Here is a 14,157-nt window from a genome sequence, read left to right on the forward strand (position 1 = left end):
TTTTTAGATACGAAGGAACTTCTGGTGCCTTGGAGAGACGACGCTTACATTTTAAGTTGATATTGAACTTACCAATTTGAGCATTCTTCTCAGCAAGAATGGCTTTTATCGTATCAAAGAACGCTCTCTAGCAACTCTTTACACGATTCAATCAGTGCCATCAAAGAGAGACGAATACCATCTCAGTAACAAAACACCTAGCAAAGCAAAGTCCTGGCATTACATTCCTTTTGTGGAATTTGGCCTTTCTGTTTCAACAAACTTCGCAACCGATTCTTAGTGTACAGAATCATTGCATGGCTAGTACTATGGATCCTACTGACACTAAGAATCCTTCCAGGTCGGGGCTCGAACATAAGACAACTGGCTTGTAAGACCAGCGTCCTATGCATTGAACCGCCAACCCGGGGCGCACACCTGCATGGTCCATTTAACACAGAATGGACACCAGTTCGAAAACGATTTTCTCTCGACAACCCTTCTGAACATCACGGGTTAGCACGTTGAGGTAGGGATTCGCTCTGAAGCAATTCTCGAAATAGAGATGGAGCGAAAAAATGTAGAAAAAATCTTTCACGGTTCATGCATTGAGAGGCAGTGAGTTCTTGTAGCATCATCTACCAGATTGACGATGTTGTATACAATTTAGAGAAATAGTATCAATCCATCTTGAATATTGATATCTAATTGCCACTTACTATGTGCGCTTCGTGTAATCTAAATCATTCGAAAGCAAAATTCAAAAAAAATCTCTTAGTTTGACTTCAGCGCTTCTAGAGCACAAACTTTTTGTTGATTCCCAATGACCAATAGTATTCATCTGACTCCATTACACACATTTTGGAATTCCACCAGTCATTTAGTAGGCAACAATGTTGATACCCAATTAAGCACGTGGCTCGGAATGACGAACCACATGAATCAAGCATGCACTTCACACAAATCAACTCGTATTCCTTTCTTCGACGGCCAAACACTTATGCAACTCGTTATGCGCCAAACACCTATCAATGATCTAGCAATCATTGGCGACTTTTCCGGTAAGTTTTCCTAATTTTTTTGATGTACGAACCCGGTGGGGGTAAAAACTGATCAAACAAAAAAAAAATCATCTCAAAATTCACCAGATAATTAGGGAAACGTGCCACCTGAATCAATTTGTTCCGATTCTGACCATCCACTTGACCCATGTCTAACTTGAATCAGAAAAAAAGGAAACCAATTCATTACTAATATGCATGTAGATGAGAATGTAGATTTTAGTTCTTTAAAGTATTAAGCTGTTTCGTAGTGTTGAATCAAAACTTTGATGATATTTTTAGATCCATATCTTGGTTTCATATATTCGTGTGGTAGTGATACATCTTCCGGAGTAACGGAGCGTGTCGATACCTTAGTTTTACATGTGTGATATTTTTTTCTCTTAAGATATTTTTTACAGTACATAGATGACTTGGATGTAGCGTACTATTTAGTTTTGTTTTATAAAAATACCTAACGATGAGCGAATTCTATCTCCGGTTTACGCTAACTTGTCCAGCAGTAATTGATCAAATAAAATTCGGTGCTCTAGACGAAGCCATGTAAGTGTTTGTAGAAAGATAACTCTAGAGTTGATATGAATCATAAAGTAATGCAGAGAAATGTCCGAAGGAATAAATGGCGGTTATGCTGTTTATACATATAGGTAATGCTGCGTATTACTGAAATGGATAATGGTTGGTTCTGAAAATACTACTTCTCTGGCAGTCACTAGACGACTATCTATCGATCCATTGTAATGAGTGTGAAAATTATTATTAAATTATGGATAGCGTAGTGGTTTTAGCTTTTCAACGAGTAATTTGTTCACCAAATACGCATTTTCGATGCCTCCTCTAGCCAAACACTTTTTTTTAAATATTGGTGCTTTAACTTTGCCGTGTGTTTGTTCATCTTGGATGACTCACATGCCACGAACATCAACTTTCTCTGTTTTTGTTTTATTTTCTACAGAATTTGTTACTCTTTTCTGCTGATATTTACTAGGTCGGTTTTATTACCGTCTTATCCGTTCCTCATTGCGACGCTACCTGAAATCGATACTGGCGTTCCATGTTTTCAATTTCTGCCCAAATTCCACGAACTTCTTTGAACAGCTGAAAGTTGACACGGAGTGAAATTCGATTAATTTAAAAACAATGAAAATGTAGATGTAACTTTACCATGGTTAGCCAATGTTCATCAGCCAGTAATTCATTAAGAATGATGGTAGCTGCTTTGGAGGAATCGTTCGAAATTTGCTGATTAACGCGCTTTGCGCACTCGACAAACATCATGTACTTCTGATGACAGATCTTATGTAGAAGTTCGAACCGCGACGAACAAATGCGACAGAGCAGAAAGTTCTTCTCATATTGGATGCGTGTGTCCTGTATTTGACAGGGTGCTAACGTTGCAGTGTTGTACGTCTGCCCCTGGAGCACGATGCGAACCGAGATTCCCGGCTGATGGCATGCGACACACACCGGATGGTTCATGTTTGTGTGGCCCAACTCGGTCATTATGTCATATGCAGGAAACGTCGCAATCGAGGTAATCATATTCCTTGACCATGGCGTTATCTGGATCAGTCGCCGCTTCCGGTCGTCCGTCAAGCTGTCGATTGTTTGCACTCGCGACAAAAAGTAGTCATCTAATAGATCAGCAGAATAAAGTATGAAAAGAATGAACCATCAAACCGGTAACACAATAAATATACAAACCTTGTTCCTGGAAAATTTCTTTCAGGAAGTTTGAATCCAATGCTTGCGAAATTAACGTCTGAATGTAGACCTCGAAAACGTCTTGGTAAACCTTGGTTTCATTCATCGACTTCTCCAGAAACTGCTCCGTGTCGTCGATTGACATCTCGTTGCGCATGAATTCGACCACGGATTCCATATGGTTGTGTACCCGAAAGCGAACCGGAATTTTCACGTAAAGTTTCTTACTTTCTGCATTCCATGCAGCATACTGGAAACCAAGATAAAATGATTCTTCCTTATTAAGTATCAGAAGGCACTAGGAATGAGCAACTTACGGTTGACACGTTGCGATGCAGCGTTTTGCCATTCTGGTCGAACGGCTCATATTTTTGCAACAGAGTTTTACCGTCCACCCGCCAAATCGATGGGTAGTCCTGCACCAGCTCCGTGCGAATCACAACAAAATCGCCGGTCTAGAAAAAAAGACAACTTTCATCATTCGTGCGCTAGTTGACGTAGGACTACGGTGAAAATCAAGTTATTACAAAAGTCCCTTCAGTGAAAAAAGTATTTTTTTTTCAACGATATATCTAATAAGGAACACTGCCTTGGCTCTAAGATGCCGAGGACAAAGTGAAAATGAAAGTTGAAGTGAGAACGGTAATAAGGGCCACTGTCGCAGTCGAGAATTTATTCCAAAACTATCGAACCAATAGAGTTATCTGCATACCGAAAATTAGTAACCTTATTGGTTGTTGGCGTTTTCGTGAGTATGTCCACGACTCCTAGTACTAAATACTCAATTAACAAAATTGTTTAGATTGAAAACTATACCTGAAAATCGTCGTTGCTGCAAGTTGTTTGCTGATGTGGTTGTTGCTGCTGCTGTTGTTGCTGCTGCTGTTGTTGTTGTTGCTGCTGGTTGACCATAGCGCCTTGATTGTACTGCTGTAACTGCTGTTGTTGTTGCTGCTGCTGAATATACTGGTTTTGCATCAGTTGATTACTCGGAAGGGCCGTCGTTTGTTGATACATCTGTTGCTGTTGTTGCTGCTGCTGCTGTTGTTGTTGATGTTGGTGCTGATGTTGTTGAAGCAATTGTTGTTGTTGTTGAATTTGCTGCTGTAAAATCGGTTGTTGTTGAATTGCGTGCTGCTGCTGCTGTTGTTGTTGTTGTTGTTGCGGTGAGTTCACCATAGTCTGTGTAACTTCTCCTCGAGGCAAAGTGTTGTCCTCTTCGCTTCCGTAGTCGAAATCTGCAATACCGGCACCTGCTGCTGCCACTAGAACATCACACGAAACATACTCAATCAAACTTAGATTTGCTCAGCATACACCATACAAGCATTATATTGTAATGAATAATCATACAGTGTAAATGCAAAAGTAACAATTACCATTTGTTTGGCGATTATGGGATTGTTTGTTCAGGTTAGTTGTCCAGGTTTTTGATAGTGACAAAATATTGCAAGATTTGATTGGGGTTTGCGTGGCACGATGGGATGAGAAATAGATGGAATATTGTTTTGAGTTATGATGTGATTTTTTGATTCATAAAAGAGAAAACATAAAATACAAATGCAAGATGACTAAACGGCACAAAGCATTCAAGTCAGTGAGAACAATGACTAAGAGAGAACATGAGTGTGAGTGTGAATAGTGGTTTGATTGTAGTTTACACACCTGACAGGATATTTGAACGAGGTCGTTGCTTGCCACGGGGACTTCCAACGACACTTTTGGGTTTTTTAGCTTTCTTAGGTCCCAACATATCCTGTTCTTCTTCATCATCTTCCTGGAGAAGAGGTATAAACGACAGGCAAAGAAACAACCACTTAGTAATGGAAAATTGTTCACTGATATGTACGGTGGTAACATACTTTGTCTTGAGGCGTCCAAGCTGGATCGGAGTCAGAATCGGAGGCAAAATCTGCTGGTTCCTCTAGTCCACCGGTACCATGACCGCGCTCAATCATTTGCTGTATATTGGAGGCTTTGGCTTTTGCCTTGCGGTTGGAGGTCTGACGACGTTGAGGAACATTAAGTGGATCGGCGACTGGCAGATGGGGTATGTTTACTAAAAGACATGATCAATATCACAACCGGAAGTTAACGGGGAAAAAGAATAGCGACATCGTGAGCAGCTAAAGTAATAAATGTATGTTAAGGACATAACAAATTCAAAAATCAAAAACTAATTATCTAGTGATTGTTTATAATTTCAAAATGATAATAGTCTTCAGTAATTTAAGAATATAGACACACCACAACGACCAAGCGTTGTGACAATAGCAATGAACAATATTCCGATGCGCAACATGACCTTCTGTTTCAACAGTCTTGGCAGCCGATTCGTAAGTGTACAGGACGACAATGGCACTACTATAGTGTAACGATTTCACTAAGAATCCGTTAACGTAGAATTTTATATATCTTTTCCGATCTCGTCGAGCAGAGTACAATGAGGTATACAATAGTATGGGTGTCCGAAGCTTCGATCAAAAATCGGAAAATCGGAATCGGAAAAACAAAAGCGCATATTAGTTTTTGACGAGAAACCTCGTTACTTCACTATGGAACGTCTTCTAAAATCTGCCCTCTGCAGTAGTGATAAGATTTTTAACATGAATTTCACTTGTTGTACTTAACGTAACAACATACAGATTGAGAAGTCAAATGAATGAAAACTCACTGAAAACATTAATTTTAGTTGGTTTGACGTAAAGCCGCCATAACTAAGTTCAGTTTTGCAATGACTGAGCGGAAACATATATTGGAGAAGCCAAATGAATGACAAACTAACAGAAAAGATGATTTATTGGAAAAAGATACGCTCAGAGACAGGACACGAACCTGCGTTCTTATGCATTCCGTGCATACGCGCTACCATTTCGCCACTCTGAATCTTGTTTTAGTCACTCTAAAACGCCAGTCAGACACAGTAGCCCGTACATCGAACATGGTCTACATCCTGGCCGTCACCCGACCCATACCTTACTTCCAAACATCTTCTCTGTCCATCAAACATTAGTCTTCTCGCTTTATACCTATTTCTCCGATCAAGCATTGAGTAGGAGAGTGTATTTATAATCGCTTGTCACCTTCTTTAATGGTGTCTCTGAGCGTATCTTTTTCCTCTGAATCATCTTTTCTGTTAGTTTTTCATTTATTTGGCTTCTCCAATATATGTTTCCGCTCAGTCATTGCAAAACTGGATTAATTTTAGGCAAAAGATACACTCAGATGCAGCACTCAAATCTGAATTCTTATGTATTCCGTACATACGCGTATACTATTTTCGGCAACCTGAGCTGTGGTAGACACAGTTCTTCAATAGAACCGAGTTTGTATAGCGTATATCGAACATGTTCTAATCCTAACCGCCTCACGAACGGTAAAAACGTAACAACGTGCTTAATCCTCCTACCAGGGAGATGATACCTTTTATTTTATTAATCCGCATGTTTTAGTTTTAAGACTAGTTTCTGTAACTCTACCTTACTTTGCTTTGTGTAAGTAATTACCGGGTCGTTATGCTTAACAACGATTCACGAAAACCTACCCGCCATCCTGACACTCAGAAGAGAGTGAAATTAGCAACTTCCACTCACTCACCTATTCATGAACTTTCTCTTTCACCGGGTTGAAAATGCACCACAAATCCTCACGGTACAGGGTGGCTCAAAGGCGGAAGAAATCAATCTTTAAAGGGCGGACTCACAATTCAGCGAGGATTGGTAGCACCGTTATGGCTCGGTTAACGTATTAACAATAAAATGATGAATGTAAGATAAACAATTCTATATTCTGGTGAAAGGTTCCTCCTATCCCTACGCTAAACTGAATTTCACATAATTTTAACATAGTTTACTTATAGCTAGACAGAATCTTTGTGACGTCACAGGTATACCTGGGTGTGTTTTTACTTGCATGCTACATCCACTCCGTGTGAATGTGGAATCTGGAACCAGCTCAGATCTGACAACAGCTTGTACCGCGGCCAAGGACGGTTCACTGGCACGGTCAAACGAAACAGGACTTCCTCGTCAAATTCCGCCGCGATTCACTTGCCCCATTTACAGCCAACTAAAAGTGTTCGACGAAGCTCTGTACCGGGCGTCAGGCTTCTTAAATTCGCGATGGCGAATTCGGTTCTGTCCGTGTGTAACACCAGCAGCTCGTGTATATCAAATTCCTCCACTATCAACGGATTTTATTTTTAGAAAGCAAAAGAAAAAGGCCCTGTCATGGACCTTCTTCTCCTTATTTTATCGAAAAATACATACAGCGTTTAGCACTTTTTCATACATTTTCATTCTCGTAATGCGTACTAATAGTCTTAAGAATCCAATATTCAGTTTTAAGAAAACTTTTGTGTTTAATTTAGCTATAGGAAAAACTTTTTAATGAGCTTAGTTTACGCGCGCACTACTAACCGAGTTGCAAGTCACGGACAGAAAGAAAGATTATCCTCATGCCGAGCCTTAATAAAGCAATAATTATTCGTGAGCGGAACTGTCCGGCCGAATATTGCCGAATCAATGATTAAATGACATGTTCCTAATTTGCGTTTCATCCCTGCCGGATCGTGTTCCAGAACACAAACGGTGTAGAGGCATTTCGATCTATTATAGGATACCTTTTGATGAATTGGTTCATTACTGTGATCAGAGAGAGATGACTCTCTCCTGAAATATCCCACGAGACAGGCCATCGTGAACCCCTGTCAAACCAATACATGTATGCTATAGGCCAAAATATGGGTAACTAAGAACAAACTCCTATAAATGTATAGCAGATATTTAGCTTGTGGTAGAGGCACAAGTAGCAGATGGAACCAACGGTTACATTACCCCTCCACCCCTCTCAGAAAAACATTGTCTTTCACTTTCTGGACAGTTGCCAGTGGTGGTAAAGTGCTATTTACGTCCAACAAATACACATACCATCTTTACTTCATGAAGTTGCTGTACATCTTCTGAGGCTGTCTAATAAAAAGCCTGAAGTTCAGCATTTTAACCCCCTTGGGTAAACATTTCCCTACACACTCTCATTTCTCACGTAATTGGAGAACGAAGCTTCTCAGCAATTTCGGTGGATTTCCATCTTAGTATCATCTCGCCAAATCGAGGATTATACAGTAAGCAATCAAGTCAACTCTCCGCAGCATTTTTATATTTGAGCGCTCTAACAACAAAATTTTGGTTTTCTATAATCAGTTGTTTTCATTTGTACATTCCAGGATTATTTTGTTGTGTAAATGCTTCGAAAAGGTAAGTCAATTGTTTACCGTCTGAAGAACCATCCACTCAAAATTGCTCTTCGTTGGTGTAAGCGAGGATATTTGCTTAAACATTTTCCGAAAATTAATTTTCGATTTGTATTTTGGACCAACTCTGCAGCTGTCAGAGAGGAAGCTATATTGATCATTTCAATGTTAGCTGCTAATCTATTTTAGCTCTGTTTTTTTTTTCAGGTATGTGGTTTAAGATCAGCGGCCGAGAAAACGCCTATGGCTTTGCCGGAGTCATTTATAAGCTCATACGAGCTGGTGCCCACTCTAGCTATGACCTGACAAGGCTCATAGCATGGACCTAATTTGGCATTGTAACTATTTGGGGCGGACGATTGGTGGAAATTTCTCTTCCATACCTTTTGTCCTACCGAGTATACCGGTGCGGTCATTCGATGACGTAGGTTATATATTTTCTTATTTTTTTCATATTGTTTTTTTAAATTTGTGTGAACTAACTCCTGAATAAAGTGGTCAATATGTTGTTTTTTTTTTATTCTTTCTTCGTCAGATATCTCTTCCCTATCTCTGTCTACCCGATGCTCCTTTCCCGAAGAGATTATTTCGTGCCCAAAGAGGATTTTATACGGAGTAAACCCCGTAGCACCATGAGGAGTGTTATTCAACACATATTCTATCTCTGACACTCGTGTGTCCCACAGTGTTTGGTCTTTACGGACATAAGTTCTCATACAGGCGTTAATGGTTCTATTGAGACGTTCGACAGGATTGGACTGGCTGTGATGTCGGGAATTGGTCCAATGTTGAATGTGATATTTTGTCAGAAGGCTTTCAAATTCCTTCGATCTAAATGTCGAAGCATTATCTGTAATAATGTTCTCGGGGCTCGAGTAACGTCGAAACCACCCTTCTTCGAGGATTTTGCAAACTTGCGGGGTAGATATTCTCCGCACGGGTACCAGCAGTGCAAATTTAGAAAAAATATCCATTATTACAAATAGATGCGAGTTTCCCTGCTTACTTCTAGGAAGTGATTGAATAAAGTCTAAAGCTATAATTTGGAAGGGTTTGGTGGTGAGGCGTTGCTGGCCCATTTCAGGAAACTGAGACCGATTACTAGGTTTACTTTCTTGACAAATCGTGCACTTTCGAACATAAGACCTTACGTCTTTCGACATTTGAGGCCAATAATATTTTTTTCTGATTTTCGCGAGTGTTTTTTCTGCACCCAAATGTAAAGAATCATCGTGTTCTTCTATTAATATTCTTTCCTGTAGTTCACGAGGTACGCAAGTTTTCCATTCGAAATGGTAGTCAACGTCACCTTCTGTACTGGCGACAAATTTCTTCAGAATTCCACTTTCGATCTGAAAGTCTTTCGTCTTCTCGTTATCCTGTTGGACTCGTTTAAACATTTTGTGATACCACTCCGATTTATCCGAAGTAGAGCTGAGTACCTCGATAGATCTAGAAAGAGCATCCGGGATAACATTATCAACCCCCCTTCGGTGTTTGATTTCTATATCATGTCGCTGAAGCTCGATGCTCCAACGGCATAGTCTTGATGATGTTCGCCAACTGCTTCGCAATATGTAAGTTAGTGCTGAAGCATCCGTATATACGATGAACTTTGTTCCTTCAACGTAACAGCGAAACTTTTCAAGAGACTTCAACACGGCCAGTGCCTCCTTTTCAGTGGCGCAATATCTTTGCTGAGGTGTACTGAGTTTCTGTGAAAAGTAGGCTACCGGTTTATCTACCCCTTCGTATGGTTGAGTCAGGACCCCTGCAATCGCCGAATCGCTAGCGTCACAGTGTATGGAAAAGGGTAAACTAAAGTCCGGACTGGTTAAGATAGGGGCCGTGATCAAAAGTTCCTTTATCTTGACAAATGCTTTCTCGGATAAGTCCTTCCAGTGCACTGTCTTGGGTTTGTCCTTCAGCAGGTCGGTTAAAGGCTGTACGATTGCACTATAGTTAGCAATAAACCTTCTATAATAATTGCACATTCCTAAAAACCTTCTCAACGCCCTCAGCGATTTTGGCTTTTCGAAATTTACTATCGCTTCGACCCGGTCGGGGTTAGGCCTTAGACCTTGTCTGCTAAGAATATACCCCAAGTAGGGAACTTCTGACACACAGAATTGAGATTTAGATAAGTTAATGGAGAGATTTGCTGATCTGAGTCGGGTAGCCACTTCCCTAAGCATGTCAAGGTGCTCTTCAAACGTGTTGCTCACGACGATTATGTCGTCCAGGTAGACAAACACGTTTGGTTCCAGTTCACTTCCTCCCAACACCCGGTCCATGAGTCGCGACAAGGTTGAGGGACTATTTACCAAGCCGAAGGGCATTCGCGTGAATTGAAACAACCCCCGTCCCAACACCGAGAATGCCGTAAACTTTTTTGATTTTGGATGTAGAGGGATCTGCAGAAAGGCCTTCGATAAGTCTATCGTAGAGATGTATCTACTTGGGCCTAGCCGACTAAGTATACGGTCCGCATGTGGTAGAGGGTAAGAGTCCCTGACAGTGCGTTCGTTCAACTTCCGTGCATCCAGACAGAGGCGAACCGATCCATCTAATTTATCAACGGGCACCAACCGTAAAGCCCAGTCACTATAGGAGCGTTCTATTATTCCGCTTTCGAGCATAGAATCTAACTCGACGTTTATTTGGTTTTGCCTCGCTGGAGATATAGGAAAAGGATTGATCCGAACAGGAGGTTGCTTTTTGGCTTCCTCGGTCAGCTCGATTCGATGGTTAATTAATGTAGTCGTTTCAAGTTGACCTTCGACAGAGGCTTTAAACGCAGTTTTGACCTGTTCTAGCTCTTGCTGCTGAGCTTCGGACAATCCAATATCTTCGGAAATTTCATCTACGACCTCAACTGATACTTGGGGAATGTATGGAACTATCCCAAAGGCTTTCCAAAAATCTGAACCAAGTATCAAACGGCGTCTTAATGATGGTATTATCAACATATCTATAAGTTTAGTTGTACCGTTGAATGTTATGGGTAGGCTCACATATCCCGATACTATTAACTTTTCCCCACTAGCGGTGACTACATCCACCTCGGTATTATACACTTTCAGCTTGCATATTTGAATTAACTGTTGGGCTCCTCTACCTAGAATAGACCGATTCGCACCACTGTCCAACAAACCTATTAAAGGTATGTCATATGCACTAACTTCAATATGTGGCCTATCGTCGTTGGAGACATGAATAAAATGTTCATCGACCTCGACATCAGATGTTTGAATATATTCGTTATGAACTACTTTATGATATCCCACCAGGGGGAGACTCGAGCATATATCGGTAAAGTGGTAGGGGTTTTGGACATTTTTCTGACTCGTTTGCCCTAACAAGCGGTCATCTTCTCGTTTTTTGAACAATAGGGGCATGCTTTTGTGTCCACATTGTGGAAACCACACTTAAAGCAGAATTTGTGCCGGGGACGTTTACAATCCTTTAGATCATGTCCCGGTAAGCGGCAATTGAAACATATGCCTTCTTTCGGGGGAGCATAGTTTTTTAACATCACACTCACACCATCAGAGTCACGGATGGTTTTTGGTTCGCGTTCGTCCGCGGGTTTCGGTGATTCGTGCTTTGTTGGCTTTATAAACTTTTCGTCTTCCGAGGCATTACTTCTTTGTGACCGATAGAAATTTCGCGTTTTATGAGAACCGTTCGTGAAGTCTTGTGCTCTCCTCGATTTAGCGTTCGCGTTCATCTCGTAGACCTGCGCGCGATTTCGCGTACTCGTTTCCTCACCATGGGGGTTGTATCTAAACCAAAACGTGGCATCTAATTGTCTTCCAAATTTCTTCAAATCCGCGAGATTATTAATATTTGACGCGACGGCATGACCTTTGTAATCCGATCTCATATTACGAAAAACGATTTCGAATTTTTTTGCTTCTGACAGCGGTTTTGTAAGAGAATTAAATATGTTTTGCATCTCGAAGTGGTAATCTTGAAATTTTTCTTTTTGACCTTGTTTGCGAGAAACCGCGCGAATTTCGCTAACATGGTCGTGATCCGGACTCAGGAATTCTTTTTTTATTTCATGAACAAGCTCCCTCCATGAACTAAAATCTTCGTTTTCGACACTCGCCATAAACCACGATTTCGCTGTTCCACCGAAAAGATGTATCGCGGATCTAAATAATTCTTTGTGTGTTACCCGTTCTGATTTCGCAAGGAATTCTACTTCGCGTATAAATTTCATAAGTCCTTGTCCATTGTCCTTTCCATCGTATCGCACATTCCAATCTGAAACGGGACGGTATTTCCTTGTGGATTGCCCGCGCGCTTCTGATTTGTACTTGCGACGTGATGGCAAGGGCGATGAGCTGGAGGACTCCGACTCTAAAGTATCTACTGATTCAGTACTGTCTGATCGCGGTAGTCGTTTCTTGGAGCTTTTATTCAAACGGAAACGTCTTCCTATTCTCTCGGTTTCTTTTGGTTTTTTTTCTTCAAACATAACCGGTGGATACCCATAAGGGTAAGGTATTCCGAAAGGGTACATCGTGTACTTATCGAACGGTAATACATTATCCGGTACCGATTTCAATTTACGACCCTTTTTTGAAGAATGTTTATTATTATTGCTAGGCCCAGCTCCATCCTGACCGCTGAGCTCCGTTTCCCTACTTTGCTCGTTTTGCGAGTCGGGGCTATTGGAGGACGAATCATTGTTTTGTTCTTGTTGCATTTTTAGGTTCGATATAGATTGAGTAATTTGCGCAACTATCTCGGCTTGAACCGCCGGATTTGGTGAAAACAGTGAGAACAATGTGCTCATTACACTTCGTATAGAACTTTTCAACTTGTCTAAATCTATTAAATCTTCATCCTTCTCAGCGAAATCTTGTGCACGAGAGCATCTCGCAAAATAGTGCGCAAGTCTCGTTTTAAGCGAGTCTCGGATTCCTTCAAACCGGACTCTGTTTTCTAGGTAGTCTCTGATATTTTTCACTCCCGCATCGATTTTTCCTATCTCCGCGTCTACTGAATCATTACGCCTACCGAAATCCATATCCTCAATATTTTTTTCTTTTTCCTCTCGCAGGCGATCGCGTAATCGTCTGCGCAAGGCTGACTCGCTAACCGTGTGATCGAATTGAACTGCTCTAATGGCCAGTTCATATTCAATTTCATCTCGTTCGAGATGGTGAACCAAAAGCCCTTGGTACAGCAATTGCAGCTCTACATCCATTTTGTAAGCGGGTATGTTACTACAGATGTCCACCTATCACCAAAAGCAAATCTATCAAATCCCAGCCAGGTCAACGTCTGTGCCCTCTACAGACTCACTCTGCTATCCAACCGTACTAACCCTTCACAGTTTCAGTTCCTTCAAACTGAACTCCAGGATGATTTTCAAGTGGCTGTGGGATTCTAAGGCTCGGATTACTTTTGAAGACGGATAGAAAACTATAATAACACACGACACACTATTGGTAAATCGTTTAGAGAACGATTCCAACAAAAAAAATTGACCAATTTTTTTCTCGTCCTCCTTCCGCCGGGGAGAGAAAGCAATGCAAACCGTCGTCTTTAAATTTTATGTTGGGCGCCAATTTGTAACTCTACCTTACTTTGCTTTGTGTAAGTAATTACCGGGTCGTTATGCTTAACAACGATTCACGAAAACCTACCCGCCATCCTGACACTCAGGAGAGAGTGAAATTAGCAACTTCCACTCACTCACCTATTCATGAACTTTCTCTTTCACCGGGTTGAAAATGCACCACAAATCCTCACGGTACAGGGTGGCTCAAAGGCGGAAGAAATCAATCTTTAAAGGGCGGACTCACAATTCAGCGAGGATTGGTAGCACCGTTATGGCTCGGTTAACGTATTAACAATAAAATGATGAATGTAAGATAAACAATTCTATATTCTGGTGAAAGGTTCCTCCTATCCCTACGCTAAACTGAATTTCACATAATTTTAACATGGTTTACTTATAGCTAGACAGAATCTTTGTGACGTCACAGGTATACCTGGGTGTGTTTTTACTTGCATGCTACATCCACTCCGTGTGAATGTGGAATCTGGAACCAGCTCAGATCTGACAACAGCTTGTACCGCGGCCAAGGACGGTTCACTGGCACGGTCAAACGAAACAGGACTTCCTCGTCAAATTCCGCCGCG

The 14,157-nt window shown here is 41.2% G+C and overlaps 1 protein-coding gene across 6 annotated transcripts in view; it reads right to left on the reverse strand.

The window, feature by feature from the left end:
- Window positions 1–1,393: 1,393 nt before the first annotated feature.
- Window positions 1,394–14,157, reverse strand: part of LOC131439289 (homeobox protein 5-like) — a 60,013-nt gene continuing 47,249 nt past the window's right edge. For 3 of the 6 annotated variants that reach the window (XM_058610130.1, XM_058610128.1, XM_058610125.1), the window contains 7 exons: window positions 4,607–4,803; window positions 4,410–4,521; window positions 3,561–4,009; window positions 3,062–3,199; window positions 2,745–2,994; window positions 2,205–2,674; window positions 1,394–2,138 (listed from right to left, as the gene is read on the reverse strand). In XM_058610130.1, the coding sequence (XP_058466113.1) occupies window positions 2,058–2,138; window positions 2,205–2,674; window positions 2,745–2,994; window positions 3,062–3,199; window positions 3,561–4,009; window positions 4,410–4,521; window positions 4,607–4,803 (1,697 nt within the window). In that variant the 3' untranslated portion in view covers window positions 1,394–2,057. The remainder of the gene's footprint in view (window positions 2,139–2,204; window positions 2,675–2,744; window positions 2,995–3,061; window positions 3,200–3,560; window positions 4,010–4,409; window positions 4,522–4,606; window positions 4,804–14,157) is intronic. The other 3 variants (XM_058610127.1, XM_058610126.1, XM_058610129.1) reach the window with 3 other exon arrangements.

This window comes from Malaya genurostris, chromosome 3 (genome assembly GCF_030247185.1).
Source record: "Malaya genurostris strain Urasoe2022 chromosome 3, Malgen_1.1, whole genome shotgun sequence".
In the NCBI taxonomy this organism is placed as follows: domain Eukaryota; kingdom Metazoa; phylum Arthropoda; class Insecta; order Diptera; family Culicidae; genus Malaya; species Malaya genurostris.